Below are 27,266 nucleotides of genomic sequence, written 5' to 3' on the forward strand. Positions count from 1 at the left end.
CAGACAGCTTGTTTAGTTTCGACACTGACCCCACCTTAGTTTCAGCAACTCTGGCCCTGTTAGTACAGAGAGGGACCAGGAGCCACAATAATAGCAGATCCTTGTGTCTGGAGTCCAACCTTCCAAAAGGAAAGGAGAGATGTCTCCTGTGGGGGGGAGTCTGGCTTCTCTGATTCTGATGAGGGAGAGGTGGACCTACAGTATAAAATCTCCCCTGTTCTTTGACCCAGATAGTAACTGTGGCCTTTATTTCACTCCTCTACCTGCCCTTTAGAGATGGTCTCTGCCATTAGAAAGAGGGAGACATTTTCCATTGGCAAATTAAGTCTTCTCTTCCTAGAAGAGAACTTTGGAACTTTTGATACTTGGTCCACTTATTCTAGTAGCCACTTTTCCATTTAGGAGTCCTGGATGTTTTTGAAGCTAACTGCTTGGAGCCAGACACCCAACCCCCACAACAAAGACTTGGTTAGTTTTAAAGGTTCCCGGAGTCTCAAATTTCAATATAAAAATCCTATTGCAGGCACAGACGTAGTGTCTCTGGAATCTTCTAAAAGAACCAGACTTGGCTCCAGGTAGCTATAGTCTCCCAAATGACAGAGCAGTTTGCTAGACTGGTGTTTTAGGAAAGTGTATGCTTCAGCAGCCCTGCCCTGTGAGTCCTGAATTGCCAAAACCACATTTTAATATGCCACAAATACATCTTGAAGCACTTTGGAGACAGTTGGAATTGTAGAAAGTCTTCCATTCTCATTCAAACTCAGATCTCCTTGCAGCTAAGGAAGCATGCCTTAAATTAGGTATGATGCTGTGCATGTAGCACCCAGGGCTTCACCATAGGGTCAGTACTTTGACTGTGCCCTCAGTCAAAACAATGTCTCCTAAGGACCTCCCTGGATAGATAGCTGCTCTTAATACCCCATGCGTACATTGTCTTCTAAAGGTTAAAGATTATTTTGGGACACACACACCTCTGCATACTGTTGACAACACTAGATTTAGATATTGTGAGAGAGAAAAGAAGATGTTAGATGGTCAAAACACACAGTTGGCATTTTGAAGATTTCTTATGTAACACACTTGGCACGCTGTTGCAATGACATTTTACAAGTATCACCAGCTATACCCTGCCAACACTGGATCCCCTAGTCCAGTTATATATAAATAACCACTGTTCAGTTGTCTTGAGCAGTGAGGTAAAAGTGTTCATGCCTTGCGTTCACTCTATTGTGAAGTACTAGTGGAATCCAGGTGTGTTTTGGATGTTGAAAATAGTGGGGCAAGGCATTATATACCTAGTGGTATTATTCTTGTAGGATAGACTCCTAAAACTTAGTGGATATTGCAAAAGTCCTCTATAATGCTTCTTGAGCAGACGTGGTGCATGATATTGTGCTGGTGAAAGGGTATGGGTGGTAGTTCAATAAATGTAAGTTGTGGCGAAGTGCATTGCATATAGTAAAGCTAGTCCAATTACAGCAGTCTAATGATATCGGAACACACATGCTGTGACAGTATGTGCACCCTGACACTCATGGCTGCGACTTTCATGGCAGCAGATGTGCTGCCAACAGCCACAATCCAGACCATGGTGCCTGTGTCTCTCTACCTGCCAGACAATCATGACAGGCACCTTACAAGATACCTCTGCTCATTTCCCCTTCCAGATGACTTGCGTCTTAATATGATGTGCCATGTACAGCAATGGGGATGTATTCCAGCTGTCACATGACACTGGCACATTTTTGCATTTGGTGTAAACAATGCATTGCCAACTTAAGCACATTGTTGTACAGCTCTTGATGCACACGGTCTTGCAGATAAGTTCATGAAGACTGCCTAATTCAGTGGTATGGGGAGCATTGTAATTGTCAGAAAACAGCGGTTGTGTGATTATGGATGACTCTTAGAACCTCTAGTCACATCCACTATAAACAAAACAGTTGAATGTCTGCATATTTATTTCCCTGTCTCTAGAGGCTGGTTAGTTGGTGAGGTCATTTTTATGGAAACATTACAGCACAGTGCTTTAACATCGCATGCATTTGAGTTTTCTTGGAAACAAGAATTCTTGTGACTGGATCACTGGATTGGTGAAGATTAATTCTCAATACTGTTTATTGTGTACTCAGTATGTACATGTTGCACTTGAAGAAGTGGTATTGGAACTTAACAGAACCTAAATTTGCATAGGGTACTTGCCTCGTTTGTCATGTAAGTAGTTGTAGAATTTGGTGTCCCTAAAACAGGTTTTAGGATTCTGTTTACTACAGTGGTTGTAAAACTTGACTGGCCTCCATATGAGGCTGATGGACATAATTAGAGAAGTTTATGTAAAACGACTGAGCCATACAATTTACTAGAAATTGTAGAATTTTCCTGAAGTTGCAGTTTGCCACTCGCTACTGCATTTTTTTTTTCCAGACTGCTGCAGTTATGCTGGAGAAGTTTCGTAAAAGTGAACGGGTGTTTGATGTTAATGGTGAACCTGAACCAGACAATAATGAAACCTGCTGTGCTGGTATATCAATGGTGGATGACTTTGATGGAGATTCATATGACAATTCACAAAATTTGATGAGGACTGGAGAACGTCGTACTGCTTTTGCAAAGGATCAAGCCCACTGCAGGTAGTGTCCAAGTAATTTCTGTTTTGACTGAAGTTTTTTTGTTTTATTTTGTCTCTTAATAGGATAGAGGATTGAGCCAAAGTCTTCCTCAGCAGCAAATCTGATGAAGCAGAGAACCATGTACAGAACTTAATTAAAAGTGTGCAACATGACATCAATATTAATGAATTGTTGAGGGTTTTCTCTCCTGCAGTTCAGCATCTGCTGTTTGGGGCATGTGTCTTGGGATGGGGTCACAATATTAAGTTATGTGCCAGGCTAGGGAAAAGCGCCAGACAGTTTTCTGTCAGAGTTCAGATTTCTGACTTGATCTTTGATATGGAAAATGTAAAAACTTTAGAAGTGTGTGTGCGGGTGTGTGACTTGCCAGATCATGAGTCGAGAACCACACTGGTATAGTATGTATTGGTTGAGAATACCAAGGTCCTTTCTAGTCCAGACAGCCCCTCTCTGATAAACCAAGTGTGCTGTCTGCTGAAATGAAAAGGGCACTACCTCTCCAGAGGAATTTGGATATCTCAGAGTTAGATATTCACTTGCTGGCCTTTTGAGGTGCAAAATGTTCCCATCTTTTTTCCTCTGCGTCACTTGCAGAGGAGGATCTCCTTTAGAAATTCTCTTTATAGAATAAAGGAGATATTCACAAGGAAGCCGAAGAATTCTTTCAAGACCAGATTTGTTGTAGGACTATTTTGGGCATGTCTTAACTCAAACCACTGATTGTTTTCTCTAGTCATGGAAGTCCTAGATGATGCATTTAATACTGCCTCTTGGGAGCCTGATTGCAAGCTACCTGCTTCTTGGAAGCCAGACTGATTTAGGGTCCATGTTTCTCACAGTAAATTATAAGGACCTATTGGCTATCAGAGTTGATGCCCATGGGTTCCAGACAAAGAATTACTGTGGCTTCAACATGGAACCGTATTCCACATGACATGGAGACAAGTTTCTTCAATTTTAGGGAGAAGAGACTGACTTCTGGCACTCTGGTTATTAGAGTTTTTAACTGCCAGTTTCATGTGTTTAAATTTTAGGAGTCTTTTAACAGTTTGAGAAATAAGGCAGGTGGGGATGGATAATAAGGACCTAAAGAGAGAGAGATACTTGACCCAAGCAGCCTCCGTTACCAGGACTTTCTGTATGAACCTTTAAGGTGCTTCTGTTTGTGGCCACTTGCACAGAAGGAGTTTGAAACTTTAGAAAAGCATGCAGTCATTCAAGGATATTTTTCTTTTCCCTACACCAAGGTATAATGTGCGCTATCCCAGTCAAAGCCAGCTCTTCATTTCCTTGCCTTTTGTCTTGTCTGTTGCATTCAGGGACTTTGCAAATTGTCCGGCTTTAGTAATTGCATATTACAGGGCAAAGGGCATCTGCTGTTACCCATACCTGAATGATTTTCACTTGGGCAACATTCTTAGAGGAGATGCAGAAGGCTGTACTACTTCGAATTGCTTCCATTTCTTGGGTTTTTCTTTAAATCTTCCAAAGGCACACCTTTCATCCTTGAGGCATGCGTTGTTTGTAGGGCTACCTTTGGACACAGAGTAGCAAAGGGTCTTCCTCCCTTTGTCCCAATACTACTTGACATTCTCTGAGCAGAGCAAGATCACTGCAGAGTTCCTTGGGGTCTTGGGCTGCATGGCCTTTTGCATTCTGATGGTTCCCCCGGCAAAACTGTATGAGTGAATTAAGGAAGTTGCTGTGGTACCAAAGAAATAGGAGCTGCCTGCTGTTGTGGTCAATGCCTGTCTCACTCCATGCCACTATTACCTTTCTTTAAAAAAAAAAAAAAAATCTCAAACCCTCACCACAGACTGGTCTGATTCAGCAGGAAAGAGCCTAGCTGGAAGATAGTAATCCAGAGGGTTTGGGATAGGGCCTTCAGAAAACATGTCTACATGAAGGAGTTGAGTGATTCTAGCCATAAAAGCATTCAAGCCCATTTGGCAACAGAGAACCTTGCAAATCCAAACAAACAGCATCACAGTAATGTGATGTGTCGGAAAATGGGGGAGTACTCATTTGTACCTGTTGTGCAGGCTAGCTTTGTAAACATGAAAAACTGCACAGGAGTCCAGTTTGATTGTTTGGGCAACTTGCATCCTACTGCATCATTAAAGTATTGGAAAACTAGCTGAGCAAAACGGAAATAGATCCCCACACATGATGATAAACATGGGCATATTTGTGGGGATATGGTGGACCATGCTTGTGAACTTTATGCTTTTTCAGAAACTGCACCAGAATGCCAGTAGTGTTAGACCTGGGAAGCAGGTACCTTCTCCATAAACTGGGTAGATCTGTGCATTTCCCTGCAAAAGCCTTAATCCATAGCGTTACAGAAGCTAAAAGGAGGAAAGGCCAGAAATGCTACCCAAATCATGCTTGCCCATCTTCTGATCCCCCAACACACACACACACACACACACACACACACACACACACACACACACACACACACACACACAACCAGTTAGACACCACTCCTCATTGTTTAATTTAGAGTGCCCCCTAAGTGAGGGCTTGTATCCTTTGAATGTTATTTCATAGGCTGTGCTGTGGCACTTTTTCGGTCCAGATTCCTGTGGGCATGTCAAGGAAGATCAGAACAGGTGCTTGTAGACATCTGTGTATCCTACCAATAGTCTATCTTCTGCATAGACAGGAGTCCACAAGGCCAAAGAGGAGAGGGAGAGCAGCTTTGTAAGTCGAGCTGGCCTTTGGGCTTCTGAAGACCGGACTCCAGTAGTCAGCACTACACCAGTAAATATGCTCATACCATAATTGCAGAGGTTAGTTTACACAGTGGTCATCTGCCAGTGATGTGCCTTACTCAAGCCTTTTGTGCTTTTTGCAAAACATTATGTATGACCATAGTGTCTGTGCCTTGAAACACAGTACCCAAATGACTGAATGTAATGCACACTTTTGTGAGTGTTTGACCATACATAAGCACACCACAGCCAAGGCAGAGTAGTTGTTCCCCTTTCTCTCTATTCTGGAAAGAACTGCAAGATGTCTCTGTGACTGAGACCTCGCTTCTATAGTTTGCCTCAGATGACCACTTCTTTGGAGAAATCTTCAGGTTCATGAAACTCGACAAGAATGGATCTGCATCCCTTGCTTTTTTCTGTGAATATTTAGGGAGAGGAAGAAGAGCTTTGGGATATCTTACCTTTGGAACCTGTGCTCAGGGATGGTTTGTACAGCTTGTAATTGCCCAGATACTGCCTGAGAGGCTCTTTGAAAGCACAGATCTTCTTAAGTCCCTGCTGAGCAGTATGAAATTGTAAGCATCCAAGAGAAAATTCTTTATAGGAGATACTTTTTTGGTTCAGCACAGGTCCTACAGACCACAGCACCGTGCTGCCTTATTGTTTAAGAAGGCTAAAGCCTTGGTCATGGTAAGTAAGAGAGAATTTTTATTGACCACATCAGTACTTGATTCTTCAGTTGTTAGTCTCGCCAGTTTTGTTTCATCCATAAGTAGAGATTAACAGTAGGGTGATGTTTTTGTTCTAGCCAGACTGCAAGCCTGGTCAGAAATCAAACTTGCCTCTTAAAGCAAGGGTGTTGGCTAGAAACTCGGGCATATAAAGAAGAGTAAGCAACCCCACTTTCATTTTTTATTTAGTTAATTTTACCGCAAAAGTAAAAGGAAAAGTCTTGTTTGAATACAGCATTAACTTCAAACAAAGCTTCAGGAGCAATGAGTACTCTTAGACTTTTGGTGGTTGTCAATATTTTTTTTTATATTTGTTAGTGTAGAAGTGACTAATGTATATTTTAGTGTCTAATGATGTCCCTGAAAAATCACCAAAAGATGTAGCTGTGGAAAATAAATTCCTACCTATAGACCATCATTTACAGGGTTTTTATCTTGGAGAGGATTTTGCTATAACAAACAATGACTATTTTGAAACTTTTTATTTAAAGTCTTTGTGTAGAAGAGTAGAAAATCTTAAGGCTTGTGCACAATATAGGAAATTGTGCTGCTAGTACAAAAGATCTCTGCCCTTCCCCAGTCAGACTGCTGTTTAAGTGGTAAAACTTTGCATTAACTGCAGATATGAAGATGGTTTCCATTAGAATAGAGATTTGGAGATGTGCATGGTTAAGAATTTACCTTTTTTTTTCTGATGGCAATTGACTGTTTTAAAGTATTTCTTAGTTCTCAATATAGAAAAAGTTTTAGCTCTTCCATAATTGAAGCAAGGACATCACCTCTCTAAATCTAGATGTCTAAGGAATTATTAAACTTGACCAGTGGCTACTTTAATAAAAACTGACAAGGGGGAAACGGTATAAATGATCAAAAAAATGGTCTGAAGTCAAGAAGCATAGATGGAAAAGTCAAAGCCCAGTAGCAAGGCCATGGAAAAAAGGACAGATAGCTGGGAAATACCAGTGCTACCTAAAGCAAAATATCCTGTCCTCTTATCCTATCCTTTAGCCTGTTCTTTCCAATTCTACTGGGTGAGGGAGTCTCCTGGGTTGTCCCCCCCCCCCCCCTTTGGGAGCGGGCATGTTTTCAAGCAAATGGGTAAGAGAAATTGTGACCTGAGGCTATACAACAAAGTTTTTATGTTTAGATTACTGGTGCAGTAGGCCTAACTACAGAGAATGCAGCTCGATGTCTGTCCTGATTTCCAAATCTCAGTACCTTTCCAGATGTGGCAGACATCCTTATGTCAGACATACTAGGGTGTTCCCTGTTTAAAACTGACACATGCCAATGCCATTTTAGGTCTTTCTTGTTTGCAGAGTATACATCATCTTTGCATTTTGATTGTGCCTGAGTGTGGTCCTATTATATTTGCAATGCCACTATAGTCTGCTTGACCTGCTCCCAATGTCAGAACTGGTAAGTACATGATTGAGATTTTTCTTATCTCCTACTATGTAGCCTGGTTCGACCTATATAGGCTGACATCTGGCTATGTGTTTAAGGTATGGCAAGGGCAAAGAAAAATGGAAGCTCACTTTGTAGGTAGGTTTCCCACAGAGACATGCATGCGGCTGCGATCATATCACAGACGATTGCATGGTCTGTCAGGAATTTACTCCTAAAATCTTGAAGCAGACCCTTCAGAAATTACTTGAATCGAAAGAAGTTAGTCCTGCACTCGGTCCATCATGGTGTCCTCAAGTTTGTCCTCAATCTGTGATGCCACTCAAGGGAGATGGGGGTGATCTAAGGAGAAGGTGGAAAGGGGTATGGCTGATGGTATTCCAGCATCTGAAGTCTTTAGTTGGCGCAAGGATGTAGGCCCCAATGAGGCATTTTTTCAGCCCCACTCAATATGTCTCTGACTCGTGAGGCCTTTGAAGTTAGTTGCGCCAAAGGAACTGAGCATGCCCCAATGGGCTTTTAACCATAGTCGAGCTGTCTTTGCAGGTACCTGTATCAAAAGGCCTTCTTCATTATCTTGGAAGGGGAGGACAGACAACCCATGATTTTGGTAAGGGAAAGATGTAGAAGGTTGTGAAGTGGAAGCCTAAGAAATTTGTCCTCTGAACTTTCATCTAGAATGCCCCAGCTAAAAGCACAGGAAAGATGAGATGCAGGTCACCTGCCTCAGACTCTGTAGATTTCTAGTACTCTGATACCTGGTATTCTATTTCAACCACCATATTTCAGATTATCCACGAGCTGTGAATCTGTTAGGCTCAGGGTTTCCTTCAAGCCATATAGAACCACAGTCAAACTCTTCTCCCCCTGGAGTTCCCTCTGGTAAAAGGAAGAGGGAGACCTCTTTTGAGAAGGTAGAGATCACTTCTCTGTAAGCGTGAGTAGGAGAATTTAAGTTTCTCTTCCCAAATTTCCCCCCATAAGGTTGTGATAGTGACACAGAGGACACCACATTTCCACTGCTTCAGCAGTCGCAGAAATTTCAATTTGTAGACTTAATTTTGTAGGACAAGAGGAAGAGTACTTCATGTGAGAAGTGAAGGAGCCATCAGATAGCTGCCCCCCCCCCCCCCCCCCCAAGTACTTGCGCTTTGTTTTTCGTGTTTCACTGTTGCAATCATTACAGTTGGGTAATCTGCTTGCAGGTTGCCCTCATTCGGCCTGATTAGGCATAAGGGCCTGCACATGTGGCCCAGGCGTTGGTTTTTTAGATATAGATTTAGATTTTGGCCTTAGTTTTGAAGATGGCATCAGTCTAACATGCAAATCTGTAGGCCTAAAAACACCCTCAGAAGCCGGTACCTGCACAGTGGCTCCAGACACATCTAAGTAGTGTCTTGGGTCCTGCTTCAGTTGCTGTCCCTTCTTCCATGACGTCGGGTCATCAGGGGTATAAAACATGCAGCTGACCCCATTACATCAGTCTTTCTTGCCGTGTGGTGCCCAAAGCAAAAGCAATTCGCAAGTGCCGGTCGGCCGACTCCTGAATTTTCATGTTCAAGTTTCAGAACCGAAGTCTTCAACTAAAAGCTAAGTACCTGGTTGGGGAAACTTTTTCTTGCTCCTTCTCGATGTCAGTAAAAGCTAATAATTGCATTACTTGTGGAAAGCAAATATCTCCTAAAGATTTTCATTCGTACTGTATTCCTTGCCTAGGCCCTGACCATGATGTACCTTATTGTCGGTTTTGTGCTTTATTTAATCCGCGCACTATCCGTTGTCTGTATATTTGTGCCTCTATATATTTCTGTTCTCAGTTTAATTATCCAGAAATGTCGTTGGTTAGCCATCCGACTACCGAACTTCTGAAAAAACGCAGAGATAGAGACAGGCCGCTGAGGTCCAAAACTGCCAACGGTGCTTCTCCTAAGCCAGTCGCCAGTACTCAGTGAGGCACTTTCACAGCCCCTGATACCCGCTACTTTTGATTCGCAGGCCTCTACTGAGACCCATTCGGAGTCCAGTATGCTGCGAGATGCTTCAATTATGGAACCCGCGGATGTCTCTACCTTAGATGGGTCTGGAGCCACTGTGCAGGCACCGGCTTCTGAGGGTGTTTTCAGGCCTACAGATTTGTATGTTAGACTGATGCCATCTTCAAAACTAAGGCCGAAATCTAAATCTATATCTAAAAAACCAACGCCTGGGCCACATGTGCAGGCCCTTATGCCTAAAAAACAAATGATCAAAATGGTTGAAGATTTAATTACTCTGATCAGAGGTAGCCAACACCCCCCCCCCCTCTTCTAAGAGGCCTAGGCAAGGCATTGATTATGAATCTTCTGAACAGGATTCTATTTCTTCTGACTCTTCTAATGAACAGGATTTGTCTATAACTACTTATGAGGACTCTGATGCAGAAGATTTCATTCCTTCTGCTTCTCCCCCTGAGGATTTTTCTTTTGGGGAAACTTTCCCAGTGGAAATGTTCCCGTAAGGTATGTAAAGTCAGGATTTCTCTGAATCTAAAAAGAGACTTGGGGATTTTCTTCTTCCTCAACATAGGCCTTTGGCTACACCTCCTGTCCTAGACATTGTTGATTATGTTTTTACAGAATCTAGTATGGCTCCTGATTATCTGCCTCCGGCTCCTTGTAAGCCAGAGAGATACTACAGGGTTCCTAACTCCCACAAATTCCTTTTCAGAAATCCAGTTGCAGATCCTGAAACCATTTCTCAGGGTCCCAAGGGCATTAAGGCCTCTACTGCTAAAAATCTTACCCCTTCTGATAGAGATTCCAGGGCGCTGGATAGATGGGGTAAGAAGGTTTACACTTCTGCAACCTTGGCAATCCGGGCTTTAAACTGTCAATTTCATATGCTTAAATACCAGCAGCATATCATGGGACTGCTTAAACAGAAAATGATAATTTCTGACTGTGTGGAAAATAAAGATTTACAGGACTTATTGCATTCAGCTCAACAAGTTGGAAAACACTTTGCAATGTGGTTTTGATTCTTTGGAGGCCTCTTGCAGGGCTGCTGTAACTGGCTCTGTGCTAAGGAGGCATGCTTGGCTCAAAGAGCAAACTCTGCCTGATCATGTTAAAGCAAAAGTGTTGGATGCTCCTTTACAACAGGACCGTCTCTTTGGTAATAAGGCTGAAGAAGTTTTAAAAAAGATGGAAGATAAAGCTAAGTCTATGCAAACTGTGAGATTTCTTACAGGTGCGACCTTCAAGATTTAGTAGGCACTGGCCTACTAAGAACTAGGCCTTTCCAGTTCCTTTGAGAGCCACTCCAGTCAAACCCAGACATTCCAAAGGCTCCAGGTTTCAGTCACAAGGGAGTTTTAGAACAAAACAATGGGGTGCCTCCTCCTCCAAATCTGGAAACAACAAGGCGCCTCCCTATGGTAAGCAGCCTCAATAACTTCCCTCTACACTTACCAAGCACTTAACTTTCAGCCGTCCCTTTGGGGGGAAAACTGACACTTCATGTAAGAAACGCAACTTATAACCCAGGACAAATGGGTTTTAAATATAGTCTCCCTGGGATACAGATTTAATTTCCACACATTGCCAGTCCCAAACGGATGGCCAGACCTGCCCCCAAATCAGTGGGCAGAGGCCCAGGAAACAAGTACTGTCCCTTATGAACATGGGAGCTATTCAACCAGTCCCAGAAGAGGAAAAGGGACAAGGTTTCTATTCAAGACTTTTTTCCTGGTACCCAGAAAAGACCAATCATGGCGTCCAATTCTGGACTTATCTGGTCTAAACACATTTCTGGACATTCCAAAATTCAAGATGCTGACTCTTCAACAGTTACTTCCTATGCTAGGCAAAGATGCCTGGTTGGTAACTAGATTTAAGAGGCTTACCTGCATATCCCAATCAGGGAATCTTGAAAAAGATACCTCCGCTTCAAAGCAGGCTGTTTGCATTACCAGATGTTCATCGTGCTTCACTGTTGCAGTCATCACTGTAGGGTTCTTCCTGCCGGCAGGCAGCCCTTGGTCGGCCAGAATCCCAAAGTCTGGGTCCGGCGTCGGCTGTGCACTCACCCTCCCTGACGTCAGAGCGCCAGGGATACAAAGCTCCCAGCCGACGCCATGTTCTCCAGTCTTTCTTGCTGCACAGTGGAAGCTGTTCGCAAGTGCCGGTCGGCTGACTCCTGTTATTTTTGGTGCTTCATACCGAAGACATTCTTCTTTCAAAGCTAAGTACCTCGTTGGGGAAACTTTTTTCTTGCTCCAGACCGATGTCAGAAAAAGTTAATTGTATTTCGTGTGGGAAGCAAATACCTCATTAGGATTTTCACTCGTACTGTATTCCTTGTCTAGGCCCTGACCACGACGTAGCTAGTTGTCGGTTTTGTGCTAGATTTAATCAACGTACTATTAAACGGAGATACGATTTTGCTTTTCATTACTTTGGGAGGCGATTTAATTATAACATGTCGGACACTCTTCCGACTATCGGAGTTCATAAAAGGCGCAAGGATAAGGATAGGTCTCCGAGGTCCAAATCAGACGACAGTCTACAATCAGAGCCAGCTGCCGGTTCGGCCGTCAGTGAGGCGCTTTCACAGCCCCTGTCGCCCGCCATTACAGAACCGCTTGCTGAAACTGACTCCCATGAGGAGCCAACTAGGCCTTTGAATATTACAGGTGCAGGACCTTCGGATAATGCTCCCTCGGATGGGTCCGGAGCCGCTGTGCAGGTACCGGCTTCTGAGGAGGTTGTCAGGCCTACGCAGCTTCAGGTAAAGACAAAGGCAAAGACTCCTTCTAAAACAAAGACTCAAGCCCAGGCCTCCTCTGATCCGGGACCGAAATCTCAAAAACAAATGCTTAAAATGGAGGAGGACTTGCTAACTATGATTAGGGGTTCACATCCCCCTCCAGACAAAAGGCCAAGACAAGAATTGGATTATGAATCCTCTGATCAGGCATCTATCTCTTCAGTGTCTTCCTCTGAACAGGATTATACTTTCCCTCCTTATGAGGATTCTGATGCTGAGGAATCCATTCCTTCAGCTTCTTCTCCTGAGAATTATTCTTTTGGGGAAACTTTACATGACGTGAGGGAACATTTTCACTGGGAAGGACAGGAGTACTCTGAATCTAAGAGAAGGCTTAGGGATTTCCTTCCTCTTCCCCAACACAGACCCCTGGCTATTCCTCCTATTTTGGATATTGTGGATGATGTCTTTCCTGAGTCTAATTTAACTCTTGACTCCTTTCCTGTGGCCCCTGCTAAGCCTGATAGATATTGCAGAGTCCCTGACTCCCACCAGTTTCTTTATAAAAATCCTACTGCTGATCCAGAAACCATTTATCAGGGTCCTAAGGGTGTTAAGGCCACCACTGCTAAGAACCCTATTCCGTCAGATAGGGATTCTAGAGCTTTGGAGAGATGGGGCAAAAAAGTGTACACTTCTGCTACTTTATCTATTAGGGCTTTAAATTGTCAATTTCATATGTGGAAATATCAGCAATACCTTTTGTCTGTTATGAAACAAACTGGGTACCATTTCTGCATGTGCAGACAATAAGGAATTACATGATTTGATGCATGCTACTGAGCAGGTGGGGAAACATACTTTACACTGTGGCTTTGATGCTTTGTAGGCCTCTTGCAGGGCGGCTGCCACTGGCACGGTCATTAGAAGGCATGCTTGGTTAAAGGAACAAAATTTGCCTGATCAAGTGAAAGCAAAGTTACTGGATGCTCCTGTTCAACATAATGTTTTGTTTGGGTCTAAGGCTGAAGAGGTTATAAAGAAAATGGAGGATAAAGCAAAATCCATGCAAACTGTTAAAGATTTCTTACAAGTTCAGCCTCCTAGATTTAGCAGAAATTGGCCAGCTAAAAATTGGTCCTTTCCCAGCTTGGACAGGCCTCAGAGGGGTAGATATAGGCGCCCCAGAGGGAGGGCCCAAGCACAGACCTCTCGTAGACCTAGACAGTGGAGTGCTTCCACCCCCAGGGTGGAGAAGATAGGTCTCAACCGTATAGGAAACAGGCTCAATGACTCCCCCTGCATGGCTCCAGGAACCTCTCTCCCCTGGAAGCTCCTCTGGGAGGAAAACTTTTTTTCTTTTTCACCGAAATTGGACTTGCATAACCCAAGACAAGTGGGTTCTGGATGTAGTTTTAAGAGGTTACAAATTCCACTTTCACACCTTACCAAAACCAAACGAATGGCCAGACCTACCAAAAACTCAGTGGGCAGAGACATTAAAACAGGTGAGGTCCCTCATGTCTATGAGGGCCATAGAACTGGTTCCAAAATCAGAGACTGGATAAGGCTTTTATTCAAGACTCTTTCTAGTTCCCAGAAAGCAAAATACTTGGAGACCCATCCTGGATCTGTCAGTCTTAAATACTTTCCTGGAGATACCAAAATTCAAGATGCTTACTCTGCAGCAGCTCCTGCCAGTGTTGAGCAAAAATGCATGGATGGTGACATTGGATTTAAAGGAGGCTTACCTACACATTCCTATCGGACAGGAGTGCAGAAGATACCTCCGGTTCAAGGCAGGCTCGAAACATTATCAATTCTCTGCGCTGCCCTTTGGCTTGTCTACTGCGTCCAGGGTCTTTACCAAGTGCCTGGCACCAGTAGTAGCTTACTGCAGACTCAAGGGAATTCAAATTTACCCTTATCTGGACGACTGCCTTATTCAAGCAGACAGCAAGGATATTTTACTCCACCTGGAATTTGTTCAGAATCTACTCAAGTACCTGGGATTCACTGTGAACGTAAAAAAGTAAAATTTGACACCCACTCAACAGATAACTTTTCCTGGGTGCTCTTTTAAACACAACAACCCAGACGGCATTCCTGACATCAGAAAAACAACTACAGCTGGCTTCAACTTTCAAAAGCCTGGCGTTAATGTCTCTGCTAACTGCAAGTAAATTCCTGCAGGCTTTGGGTTACATGGCCTCCTGCATCCTACTCATACCATATGCAAGACTGTATATGAGGAAGATACAGTGGTGCCTAAAAAGCGTATGGTCCCAGCATTGTCAGTCTAGAAATGGAGATTGCTGTCTTGCCTTGCCTGCAAAAGGAATTCCATTGGTGGGCAATGGCATGTCTTCAAAACAAAGGGAAAGCCTTCAGTCTACCTCCAGCCTACCAAGTGATAACCACGGACGCCTCGGATTATGCATGGGGAGCCCACTTGCAGGGGAAAGGCCTGCAAGGTTTTTGGACAGAGGATCAGAAGCATCTACATATCAATTTAAAAGAGATGTTAGCTGTGCAGAATGCCCTCTTGGCTTTCGGGGATCTTTTACAGCCAGGGCAGCTACTGATACGGACAGACAACACCACAGTTATGTGGTACATAAACAAGCAAGGGGGTTCACACTCCTACCCCCTTTGCAGAATAGCCATGACTCTATGGAACACAGCACTAGCTTGCAAAGTGGACCTACAAGCTAAATTCCTGCCAGGGAAACAAAACACTCTGGCAGACAGCCTGAGCAGGAACCTGTCAGACCCACATGAGTGGATGCTACACACCCAAATATTCAAGATGATTACAGAAGCCTGGGGCTGCCAGGACATAGATCTATTTGCATCTCCCCACAACTACCAGTTACAGACTTTTTGCACAAGGACATACCACAAGCTAGCATGGAAAGTGGATGCTCTCTCATTCGGTTGGAGGAACCTCTCTGGGTATGCCTTTCCACCACTACCTCTTCTACCAAGGGTGTTATTAAAGATAAAACAGGACAAACCAAAGCTGATTTTACTAGCCTCGACAATTTTGGTACTCAACACTGATAAATCTATCCCAGGAGCCTCCTTGGATTCTACCTCAGATTCCAAATCTTTTGTCTCAACATCAGGGCCAGGTCCTCCACTCTCATATCAAAACTCTCAGCCTGGTATATTCAGGGTCTATGATTAATACTACCCTTTCCAAACAGGTCATGGATGTCATCTTAGAAGCCAGAAGGCCTAGCACTAGGAAATCTTATGAAGGTAAATGGAAGCGATTTTGCACCTGGATGCATGCTCAGGAATCGGATCCTCTCATTCCAAATATTCCATTGATTTTACATTACCTAACAGATATGTTGCATAAGGGTTCATCTTTTTCCTCCATAAAAATACATGCCTTAGCTATCTCTGCATATTATAATACAGATCCTCCAATTTTTTCACATCCACTACTGAAACAATATCTGAGGAGCAAAGAATTTAAGGCCCCCTAGGACACCACCCATTCCTGCCTGGGACCTCAATTATGTCCTGGAAAAACTTACTCTGCCTCCTTTTGAGCCTGCTGCCACATCTGATGTAAAGTATCTATCATGGAAGACCGTTATCCTACTGGCTTTAACTTCAGCCAGGAGAGTCTCAGAGTTACAAGCGCTCATGGCTGTGGAACCTTACATTATTTTTCATCAAGACAGGGTTTCTTTGAGGACTAACCCTACTTTCATGCCTAAAGTGGTTTCTAAAGTGGCTGTAAACCAAACTATTCACCCGCCAACTTTTTCCCTAATCCACAAAATAAGGGGGAGAGGATTTTGCATTCTTTGGACGTGCACAGGCAGCTTCGCTTTTACCTGGACAGAACCAAGGATATCAGGAAAACAGAACAATTGTTTGATGTTCTTCGTTCCACATTGCTGCAGTCCTTACTATTGGGTAGTCCGCTGTCCAGTCGGCCCGAATACCAGAGTATATGGCTGACGTCGGTCAGGGCGCATTAGACTGACGTCAGTACGTCAGGGTACTAATGCGCATGACCGACGCCATATCCTCTGTCTTTTTTGCCGCATGGTCCGATGCAGAAGCAGTTTTGCGAGTGCAGGTTGGCGTTCTGAAATATTTCCGAAACCGGAGTTTCAGACCGAATCAGAGTTGGCTAAGTACCCCGTTGGGGAACATTTTGGTTTTTTCTTGCCTCAGTATTTAACCGGATGTCAGAAAAAGTGAATAACTGTATTTCTTGTGGGAAACAGATACCTCATAGGGATTACCATACCTTGTGTATACCTTGTTTAGGGCCTGAGCACGACGTTGTTGGATGCCGCTCTTGTGCTAGGTTTAACAAACGCACTATTAAGAGGAGGTTAGACTGTGCCAGGTTAGTGTTTGGGAAGCGTTGCAATTATAAAATGCCGCCGGATGCTCCGACGCCCTTCGCCCAAGAAGCGCAAGGACAAAACAGCGAAGCCTAGGGTTGATGAACCGCAGTCCCGGACGCCGGTTCTTTAGAAGGCTCAGTGGAGCCAGAGGTTTTGCCAGGAGTTTCTATGGTGTCTCAGGCAGAAACTTTACTGTTACAGGATGTGCCTTCTCAGGAGGTAGGCCAGGCTGAGGGGGCTTCTCAGGTAACTGTTCTTCCCTCTCTTCCCAAGGTAGTTAGAGCCTCTCCTTCTGTTGCCAAAACTTCTTTGAGAGGTAGGCCAAGTTCAGCTTCAGTGGGGTCTTCGGCTAACATTTCGGTTTCTGTACCTAAGAAACATATCCTTAAAATGGCAGAAGATTTGATTACTATGATTAGAGGTTCTATGCCCCCTCCTGATAAGAGGCCTAGGGTGGAACCTGAGTTTGATAGTTTTGAACAGTGTTCAGAGGCTTCTGAGTCTTCTGCGGAAGATTTGCAGGAGTATCCTCCTTATTCTGATTCTGATGTGGATGATTCCACTCCTACAGCTTCTCCTCCTGAGGATTTCTCATTTTCAGAGACTCTGCATTCCATGAGGGAGCACTTTAAATGGGAAGGCCAGGATTACTCTGATTCCAGGAAAAGGCTTAGGGAATTCTTGTTTTTACCCCAGCATAGGCCCTTAGCTATACCTCCTGTGTTGAATGTGGTGGAAGATGTTTTTGCAGAGGCTTCCCTGAACCCTGACTCTTTGCCTCCTGCTCCTGTTAAACCTGATAGGTACTATAGGGTGCCCAAGCTCATAAGTATTTGTTTAAGAGTCCTAGGGCGGACCCAGAAACTGTTTCTCAGGGGCCTAAAGGTGTTAAGGCCTCTGTGGTTAAAAATCCTGTTCCCACTGATAAAGAGGCAAGGGTTTTGGATAGGTGGGGAAAGAAAGTGTATACTTCTTCCACTCTAGCCATGAGAGCGTTGAATTGTCAGTTTCATATGCTAAAATATCAAAATTTTCTCCTTTCACAATTGAAATCTAAGGTGGATGCTTTGGCGGAAGGTATTGAATGTAAAGAGTTGCTGGATTTGGTTCATGTGTCTGAACAAGTGGGTAAGCATTCTTTGCAATGTGGTTTTGATGCTGTACAGGCCTCCTCGAGGGTGGCTGCCACTAGTTCTGTTCTTCGCAGGCATGCCTGGTTGAGGGATCAGAATTTAGCTGAGCATGTTAAGACAAGGATTTTGGATGCTCCTTTACAGTCTGATGTGTTGTTTGGTTCGCCTGTGGAAGCAGTTTTAAAGAAAATGGAGGACAAAGCTAAGTCTATGCAAACTGTTAAAGATTTTTTGCAGGTGCAGCCACCGAAGTTTAGTAGAAATTGGCCTTCTAAGGGGTGGACATATCCTGCTTATGATTCCCAGTCTAGGGGTAGGTCTAGACGTGGTAGGGGCAGAGCTCAAGGTTCTTTTAGGCCTAGAACAGGGAGTTCACCTGCTCAGACTTCTGGTGAGGGCAGGGGTCAGTCCTTTCGTAAACAGACCCAATGACCTGCCTTTTCAGCTGCCAGTAGATTCTCGTCTGGCAGCTCCTTTGGGAGGAAGACTGTCTCTTTTCAAAGAAAATTGGGATTTAATCACTCAAGACAGATGGGTGTTGGATATCATTCACCACGGTTACAGGTTTTCCATACATTGCCCCCTTTCAAAGGCATGCCAGACGTTCCTCCTCCACAAAGAAAAGAGGCTCACAAGCAAATTTCTCAGTTACTCCAGATGGGGGCCATTCAGCCAGTCCCTGTATCAGAAAGGGGCCTAGGATTTTATTCTCGCCTGTTCCTAGTACCAAAGAAGGGGAACACGTGGAGACCAATTTTGGATTTATCTCTCCTCAACACTTATCTGGACATTCCCAAGTTCAAGATGTTGACGTTACAACAGCTTTTACCTCTGCTGGGCAAAGATCACTGGATGGTAACTTTAGATCTCAAGGAAGCTTACCTTCATGTGCCTATAAGGCTAAGTTGCAGGAAGTATCTGCGGTTTCGAGCTGGAAATTCTCATTATCAGTTCTCTGCATTGCCCTTTGGCTTATCTACTGCCCAGAGTATTCACAAAGGTTCTGGCTCCAGTGATAGCTTACTTCAGGCTAAAAGGAATTCAAATCTATCCTTACTTGGACGACTGCCTGATTCTGGCTCAAGAAAAGGAAGACCTTCTACAGCATCTGGAATATGTTATAGCAGTGCTAAGATGCCTAGGGTATTCTGTGAACGAAATAAAGTCCAGTCTAGTACCCTCTCAAGACATGTGCTTTCTGGGTGTGAGACTGAATACAGCAGCCCAGATGGCCTTTTTAACCCCGGACAAACAAAAGAGTCTATCACTTTACTTCCATCAACTATCTCATCAGTCCGTGCTGACTGCAAGGACAGTCCTTCAAGCATTAGGGTTCATGGCATCTTGTATTCTGGTGCTTCCCAATGCCAAACTGCATATGAGGAAGCTACAATGGTATCTCAAAATGTATGGACACAGCACTGCCAGGATTTGGACACTGTCATTCAAATAATACCTTGCCTTCAAAAAGAATTTTTGTGGTGGGCTCAGGAATGTCACCTAAACAAGGGACTCTCTGTGACACCGCCAGAGGCGAGTCAGATTTTAACGACAGATGCCTCGGACATTGCTTGGGGAGCTCATCTAAATGGAAAGTGGATACAAGACAAGTGGCCTGCCAGACTACAGCATCTACATATCAACATGAAGGAGATGTTAGCAGTCCAGTTTGCATTAATGGCTTTCAAGGAGTTACTTCTTCCAGGGCAGGTGTTGATTCTAACAGACAACACAACTGTCATGTGGTACATCAACAAGCAAGGGGGAACACATTCTTATCCTCTATGCAGGCAAGCAATGATTTTATGGGAGACTGCGCTAAGCTTGCAACTAACTCTTCAGGCAAGGTTTCTGCCAGGAGCACAGAACTCCTTAGCAGATGTATTAAGCAGACAAATCATGGATCCCCACGAGTGGAAACTGGATCTTCATGTATTTCAGAAATTGACAGTGTCATGGGGAACTCCAGACATAGATCTGTTCGCTTCTCCACTAAACCATCAGCTGCCAAAGTTTTGCACAAAGGGGTTTCATCACACAGCTTGGAAAGTGGATGCTCTGTCTTTCAGTTGGAAAAACCTTCATGTGTATGCCTTTCCACCTCTGCCTCTTCTTCCAAAGGTGCTATTAAAAGTCAGACAAGACAAGCCAAGGATGATTTTGATAGCTCCAGATTGGCCTCGCAACACTGGTACCCACTACTAAGGAGTCTGGTAAGGAAGCCTCCATGGCCTTTACCTTTGATTCCTCATCTGTTATCTCAGAAGGACGGTCATCTGCTCAATGTCAAGCTTCACTCTCTTCATCTAACAGCCTGGCATATTCTGTGTTGAAACACAGCAGGTCTCAACTTCCTCAACAAGTTTTAAATGTGATCATGGAAGCTAGAAGACCTAGTACAAGGAAAGTGTACGAGAAAAATGGAAGAGATTTTTATTTTGGAGTACAGCAAAGAATTTGGAGATTTCTGAGCCTAATTTGAGTGTGGCTCTTCAATATCTTACTGAGTTATTGGACAAAGGTTTGTCCTTCTCTTCCATTAAGATTCATGCTGCAGCAATTTCAGCTCACTATGATTGTGACCCACCATTGTTTTCGCATCCTTTGTTCAAGCAGTTTCTTAGAGGGCAAAGAATATAAGACCCCCACGTAGAGCTCCTACTCCTGCTTGGGATCTCAATTTTGTGTTGGAAAAACTTACTCTACAACCTTTTGAGCCTGCGGCTACTGCTGAATTGAAATACTTGTCATGGAAGACTGCTTTTCTGTTGGCTATTACTTCTGCAAGAAGGGTGTCTGAGTTGCAGGCCCTTATGGCAGTAGAGCCCTTTTGATTTTCCATAAGGATAGGGTATCATTACGCACTAATCCTTCCTTTATGCCTAAGGTGGTTTCTAGTGTGGCTTTAAACCAAACTATTCATTTGCCTACTTTTTATGCAGACCCCCAAAATAAAGGGAAAAGATTTTGCACACTTTAGATGTACACAGGCAATTGCTTATTATTTAAGCAGGACTAAGGATTTTAGGCAGTCTCAGCAGTTGTTTGTTTCTTTTGCTTTGAGTTCAGGGCAAGCCTGTGTCAAAACAAACTATTTCTAGATGGATTGGGTTTTGCATTGCATTTTGTTATTCCCATCATGGCAAGGAGATTCCAGCTGGGATTAGGCCTCATTCCACTAGGGCTACTGCCACTTCAACAGCATTTCTAAGGGGTGGCAACTAAGGATATTTTGGAGGCAGCTACTTGGAGTTCAGTGCATACTTTCTCTAAGCATTATCACCTTCCTATCTACTCTAAGTCTAGGGCTGGTTTTGCCACAGCTGTTTTGCAAGGCCTGTTGTCAGCTCCTACTTCTTTATGATTTGCCAGCCTCCCTTACCTCTGCTTTGGGATTCTACCCAATAGTAGGACTGCAGCAATGTGGAACGAAGAACATAGTACAGTTTTGTACCTACCATAAATGTAGATGTTCGAGGATCCACATTGCTGCATTCCAATTTACCCTCCCTCCTTCCCTCTCTGTTTAGGGGTGGTTGTGTAGGTGAGGTTATATGTTGATATTTTTGTATATATTTTTGTATATATTGTACATATTTTTGGTGCAGGTATTTTGGGCCTTGTCTTTTTAGGGTCTTCTGACATCTGGGGCAAGAAAAGACTGAGGATATGGCGTCGGTCTTGCGCATTAGTACCCTGACGTACTGACGTCAGTCTAATGCGCCCTGACCGACGTCAGCCATATACTCTGGTATTCGGGCCGACTGGACAGCGGACTACCCAATAGTAAGGACTGCAGCAATGTGGATCCTCGAACATCTACATTTATGGTAGGTACAAAACTGTACTTTTCTTATGCAGCAAATTCCCAAGGCAAAGCTATTTCAAAACGGACCATTTCTAAATGGATTGCTTATGGAATCAGATTTTGTTACTCTCATCATGGAAAGCAAATCCCAGGAAAAATTAGGACTCACTCTACCAGAGCTGCTGCTGCTTCAGCTGCTTTTCTCAGGGGAGTACCTACCAAAGATATTTTGGAAGCTGCAACTTGGAGTTCAGTGCATACTTTCTCTAAGCACTATAATCTCCCTCCCTCTTTATTCTAAGTCCAGTACAGGCTTTGCTTCTGCAGTCTTGCAAGGCCTTCTAGCCGCCCCTTCTACTCAATAACCACCACCCTTATCTCAGCTTTGGGTTTCAACCTTGCAGTGATGACTGCAACAGTGAAACGCGATGAACATAGTACAGTTGTGTACACTTACCATAAATGTAGATGTTAGAGTGTCTTCACTGTTGCAGTCTGGGTTACCCTCCCTCCTGTCCCCTCTTATACTTTCATTGGTGTGGTTCCCTGCTTCACCCTTCTTCTGAGGTGTATTTGCTACAGGGTATGGGGTTTGTTGTATGTTACTTTTTAGTTTTACTTTTAGCCTTTACTTTTGGGCACCTGACATCTGGGGTAAGAAAAACTGGAGAACATGGCGTCAGCTGGGAGCTTTGTACCCCTGGCGCTCTGACGTCAGGGAGGGCGCATGCACAGCCGTTGCCGGACCCAGACTTTGGGATTCTGTCTGACCAAGGGCTGCCTGCCGGCAGGAAGAACCCTACAGTGACGACTGCAACAGTGAAGACACTCTAACATCTACATTTATGGTAAGTGTACACAACTGTACTTTTTCTGCACTGCCCTTTGGCTTATCTACTGTGCCTAGGGTCTTCACAAAGTGCCTGGCTCCAGTAATTGCATTTTTCAGGTAAAGAAATATTCAAATATATCCATACCTGGACGATTGTCTAATTCAGGTAGAAAACAGGGACATTCTTCAAAAACATCTGGCATTTGTAAAAAAGGTTCTAATTTGTTTAGGGTACACCATAAACAAAAAGAAATCACAACTGGTACTCTCTCTCAAAAAATTACATTCCTGGGTGCAAGCTTGACTACAACTGCCCAGATTGCTTACCTTATGCCAGAAAAGCAAATTCATTTGGTGACTTACTTCAAACAGGTGGCCACAAAAACCCTGCTTATCTGCAAGACAAATTCTGCAAGCCTTGGGTTCATGGCCTCCTGCATTCTTCTAATTCCATATGCAAGACTGCATATGAGGAAACTTCAGTGGTACTTAGAGTTTATGGAGTCAACATTGTCACAGCCTAGAATCAATGATTCCTATCATATCTTGCTTGCAACTAGAGTTCTTATGGTGGGCAGAGGCCTGCCACCAAAACAAGGGACTGCCATTCACTCCACCCCCTGCTGCCCAAACCCTAACTACAGACGCATCAGACTATGCTTGCGGGGCTCATCTGGCAGGGGAAGTGCATTCAGGGCAAATAGAGCCCAAATCAAACGCACCTTCATATCAATCAAAAAGAGATACTAGCTGTACAGAATGCACTGACAGCCTTCAAGGACTACCTACATCCAGGGCAATTACTGATAGACAGACAGCACCACAGTTATGTGGTACAATAAACAAGCAGGGGGGTACACACTCCTACCCCCTTTGCAGACTAGCCATGGCATTGTGGATCACAGCCTTGACCTATCAAATTCAACTGCAAGCTCAATTCCTGCCAGGAAAGCTGAATACTCTGGCAGATGAACTAAGCAGAAATCCCATGGACCCACACGAATGGAACCTGGAACCACGTTTTTTCAACATGTTGGCACGCAAATTGGGGAGTCCAGACATAGATCTTTTTGCCTCACCCTAGGACTATCAGTTGGAGAAGTTTTGCACAAGAACTCATCACAAAAAAAGTCTGGAAAGTGGATGCTCTATCCTTCAGCTGGAAAAACCTATCCGTCTATGCCTTTCCCCCTCTGCCTCTGCTCTCCAAAGTTCTACTAAAAGTCAAACAGGACATACCAAAAATGATTTTGATTGCTCCAGACTGGCCTCGCCAACACTGGTACCCACTCCTGTGCAATGTGTCACACCTTCCACCGTGGCACCTGTCTCAGACACCTTACTTACTGTCTCAGCAGAACAAACAAATTCAGCTCCAAACTTTGAATCTTGCAGCGTGGCTAATCACCTAAATTCACCCTTGGCATCCCTCAGCAAACCATTGATGGATATCCATTTTGGAGGTAAGAAGGCCTATTACTAGAAAATCTTATGCTGACAAATGGAAAAGATTCTGTGCCTGGAGTCAATCACAAGGATTAAGCACAACAGTGCCGAATATTTCTCAGATTTTCCAATATTTAACTGAGATGCTTCACAAGGACCTGTCCTTTTCTTCCATAAAAATCTATGCCTTAGCCATTTCAGCTCATTACAACACAGAACCTCCCCTCTTCTGTCATCCTCTGCTAAAGTATCTCAGAGGGGCCAAAAACTTAAGACCACCCAGGAGAGCTCCAACCCCTGACTGAGATCTCAATTTTATATTGGAAAAACTCACTCTCCCTCCTTTCGAGACAGCTGCTACTGCAGACTTAAAATTTCTCTCCTGGAAAACAGCTTTCCTTTTAGCAGTCACTTCAGCTAGAAGGATTTCCGAATTACAGGCTCTATGGCAGTGGAGCCTTTCATTAGTTTTCATGCGAACAGGGTGTCTCTCGGGACCAATCCATCCTTCATGCCTAATGTGGTAACCAGTGTGGCTCTTAATCAGACCATTCATTTGCCAACCTTTCCCAATCCACAGAACAAGGGGTAACAGATTCTGCATTCATTGGATGTACACAGACAACTTAGATTTTACTTAAACAGGACAAAATCTCAAGGAAAATCTGAACAACTACTGGTGGCATTTGCTGCGGGGCAGAGGGAAAGGCTATTTCAAAGCAGACTCTCTTTCCAAATGAATAAGTCATTGTATTCGTTTCTGCTATGTGCACCATGGTAACACTATCCCCCAGGGGATCAGATCTCATTCCACCAGGGCTGCACCTACTTCTACAGCCTTTCTCAGAGGTGTTCCTACCAGAGACATTCTAGAAGCTGCTACCTGGAGCTCAGTTCATACGTTCACCAAACTTTACTATTTACCTTTCTTCTCTAAATCCAGAGCTGGCTTTGCCTCTGCTGTCCTGCAGGGCCTTATAGTTGGTCCTAATGCTGTATAAATCCATCCTTCCAACCATAGCTTTGGGAATCTACCCAAATGTAATGACTGCAACAGTGAAACATGAAGAATATAGTACAGTTGTGTACACTTACCATAAATGTAGATGTTAGAGTGTATTCACTGTTGCAGTCCTGGTTATCCTCCCTCCAACCCCCTGTTTTTTCTCTTACTATACGTATTCTTTCCTTTACTATGCTTAAAAGCCTATTTGGTGTATTTGCTTTTGTTTGGAGGTGTATTTTTGTCTTTTTAATTACTTAAATATTTGGCTCTCCATTTGGGGGGCACCTGACATCTGGGGCAAGAAAAACTGATGTAATGGTGTCTGCTGCATGTTTTATACCCCTGACGACCTGACATCATGGAAGAAGGGACAGCAACTGACGCAGGACCCAAGACTTTGTTAATCAGGCCAACTGAGAGCAACCTGCCAGCAGATTACCGAAATGTAATGACTGCAACAGTGAATACTTAACATCGACATTTATGGTAAGTCTACACAACTGTACTTTCTACCTGGACAAAACCAAAACCGTTAGGAAAACTAAACCAGGTCTTTGTCTCCTTTCACCCCAGAGCCCTGAGCAAGGCAGTCTCCAAGCAAACCATTGCATGCTGGATCAGGAAAACTGTTTGCCGCTGGTACTCCCACAATGGAAAGGAATCTCCAGTGGGAGTAAAGACCCATTCCACTAGAGCTGTGGCTGCCTTCATGAGAGGTCTAAATACGGCATCCATTATGGAAGCATCCACACAGGCGACTATCCAAACTTTCACCAAACATTACAAAGTGGACCAAGTTTCCAGAGCTCGGACAAGATTCGCTAGGGTTATCCTGCAGGGATTTGTAGAATCCTCCAACTACCACCACCTTCTCATCCGCATAAGCTGTGGTACGCTCCCACAACTAGAATACTGCAACAGAGGAATAGAAGGGCATAGAATAGTTGTGTAAATTCTTACCATAACCATAGATATCCTTCTCTTCCATGTTGCAGTATTCCTTCCCAACCACCAGCTCCCCCAAGTCATTTTCCTTTACCTGACCTATATGACACCAGGTCACACACCTGAAAACCACTGGCATTCCTTCTACTAGGCCTTATTCCCTGCCTGCTGGCCTTCAAGTTCTGAGGATTGTGCGCTCAGACATCCCATTTAAGGCCCCTAGTTTGTGGCCTTACGTGTGACGTCCAACGCACACTGCAACAGCCAAGCTGAAGCTTTTGTATAGGAGCTGACGTACAAGTCACCTGAGGGCAGGAAATCCCACAACTAGAGTACTGCAACATGGAAGAGAAGGACATCTATGGTCATGGTAAGAGTTTACACAACTATTTTTTCAGTTTCCAAGTGTCTGGTGCACTGTATCATATTTTGTTGTGCTACAGGTTCCAACAGTTGCATCTATTTGTTACCTTTAAAGACACAAGTACAGCAGTAACCGTGGCCTTAGTCAAGGGATCGATTCCCCAGGCTGTGTTAGACACTGCTACATGATCCTCGTACATCCTTTTCCAAACGTAAACTGGGCATTTCTTCCAGAAGGAGGCTAATATTGCTATGGCCATTCAGCAGGGGACATTGCAACACAGCCTTTCCTTTCAAGTCATTTCCCTTTCACAGTGTGTGTTGAGAATCCTTCCTGTAGTCAGAAATACTGCAGCAGTGATCTAAATGAAGGACACAGTTCATTCGTGAAAGAATTTAAGTAGATGCAGATACTCTATTAATATCAGTGTTGTAATTGTATTTCTCACCACCATCCCCCTCATTCTGGACTTTGACATTATGCTTTTGAATAATAGCCCTATATCCTTACTCTCTTCTGATTTCCAGTACAGGTCTTAATCTGCTCAGGTCAGAGTAGATTTGGGAAGCCATCATCTCTCACCCCAGCTTAGATTTAGGGGGCCTTCTCTTTCTGCTTCACCTAGGAGTTGAATCAGAACCTTTTTCATTGACTTTCAGTGTTAATGCCTTACTTATTTCTTCTGCAAGAAAGCAAAATGGCATTAGTGAGTATCTTTTTTTTTCTTTTTTTTTTTTTTTATTATACAGGGCTTATTTTGTTGTCTTGCAGGGCATTTGCCATGCCCAGAGAGGGAGAAATGCTGAGCTTCGGAAGTCTGGCAAGACATTGGCCCTTCCAAGGCTTTAGTCACCGTAGTCTAAACTGCTGCAATAATAACCTTCTCAAGTATCCAAGTTTTTACACAATTATACTCTATGCATTTCCCAACTCTCCTTGGCAAACTGTCTTTCACCAGTGCTTCCATTCTTTGGAGAGGGTAATTAATCATGCCTGCCATACCTGTAATGGTCAGCATAACTGGGGTGCTACTCATCCTGGGTTTGCTGCCTTGTAATCCATCCACAACCTTTTTTTTCCCCAGTTTTGCCCATGGGGTTGGGGTGTCACTTCAACAGCGAC

The 27,266-nt window shown here is 43.9% G+C and overlaps 1 protein-coding gene across 1 annotated transcript in view; it reads left to right on the top strand.

Annotated features, from left to right (window-relative positions):
* The window catches only part of NCAPH (non-SMC condensin I complex subunit H), a gene marked incomplete in the record, with an annotated part of 906,630 nt that overhangs the window by 67,671 nt on the left and 811,693 nt on the right, over positions 1 to 27,266 (top strand). The window contains 1 exon segment of the mRNA XM_044084212.1: positions 2,425 to 2,630. Within this exon segment, the coding sequence (XP_043940147.1) occupies positions 2,425 to 2,630 (206 nt within the window).

The sequence above is a fragment of the Protopterus annectens genome, chromosome 9.part0, assembly GCF_019279795.1.
Source record: "Protopterus annectens isolate FY-2018-M chromosome 9.part0, PAN1.0, whole genome shotgun sequence".
NCBI classification, from domain to species: Eukaryota; Metazoa; Chordata; order Ceratodontiformes; family Protopteridae; genus Protopterus; species Protopterus annectens.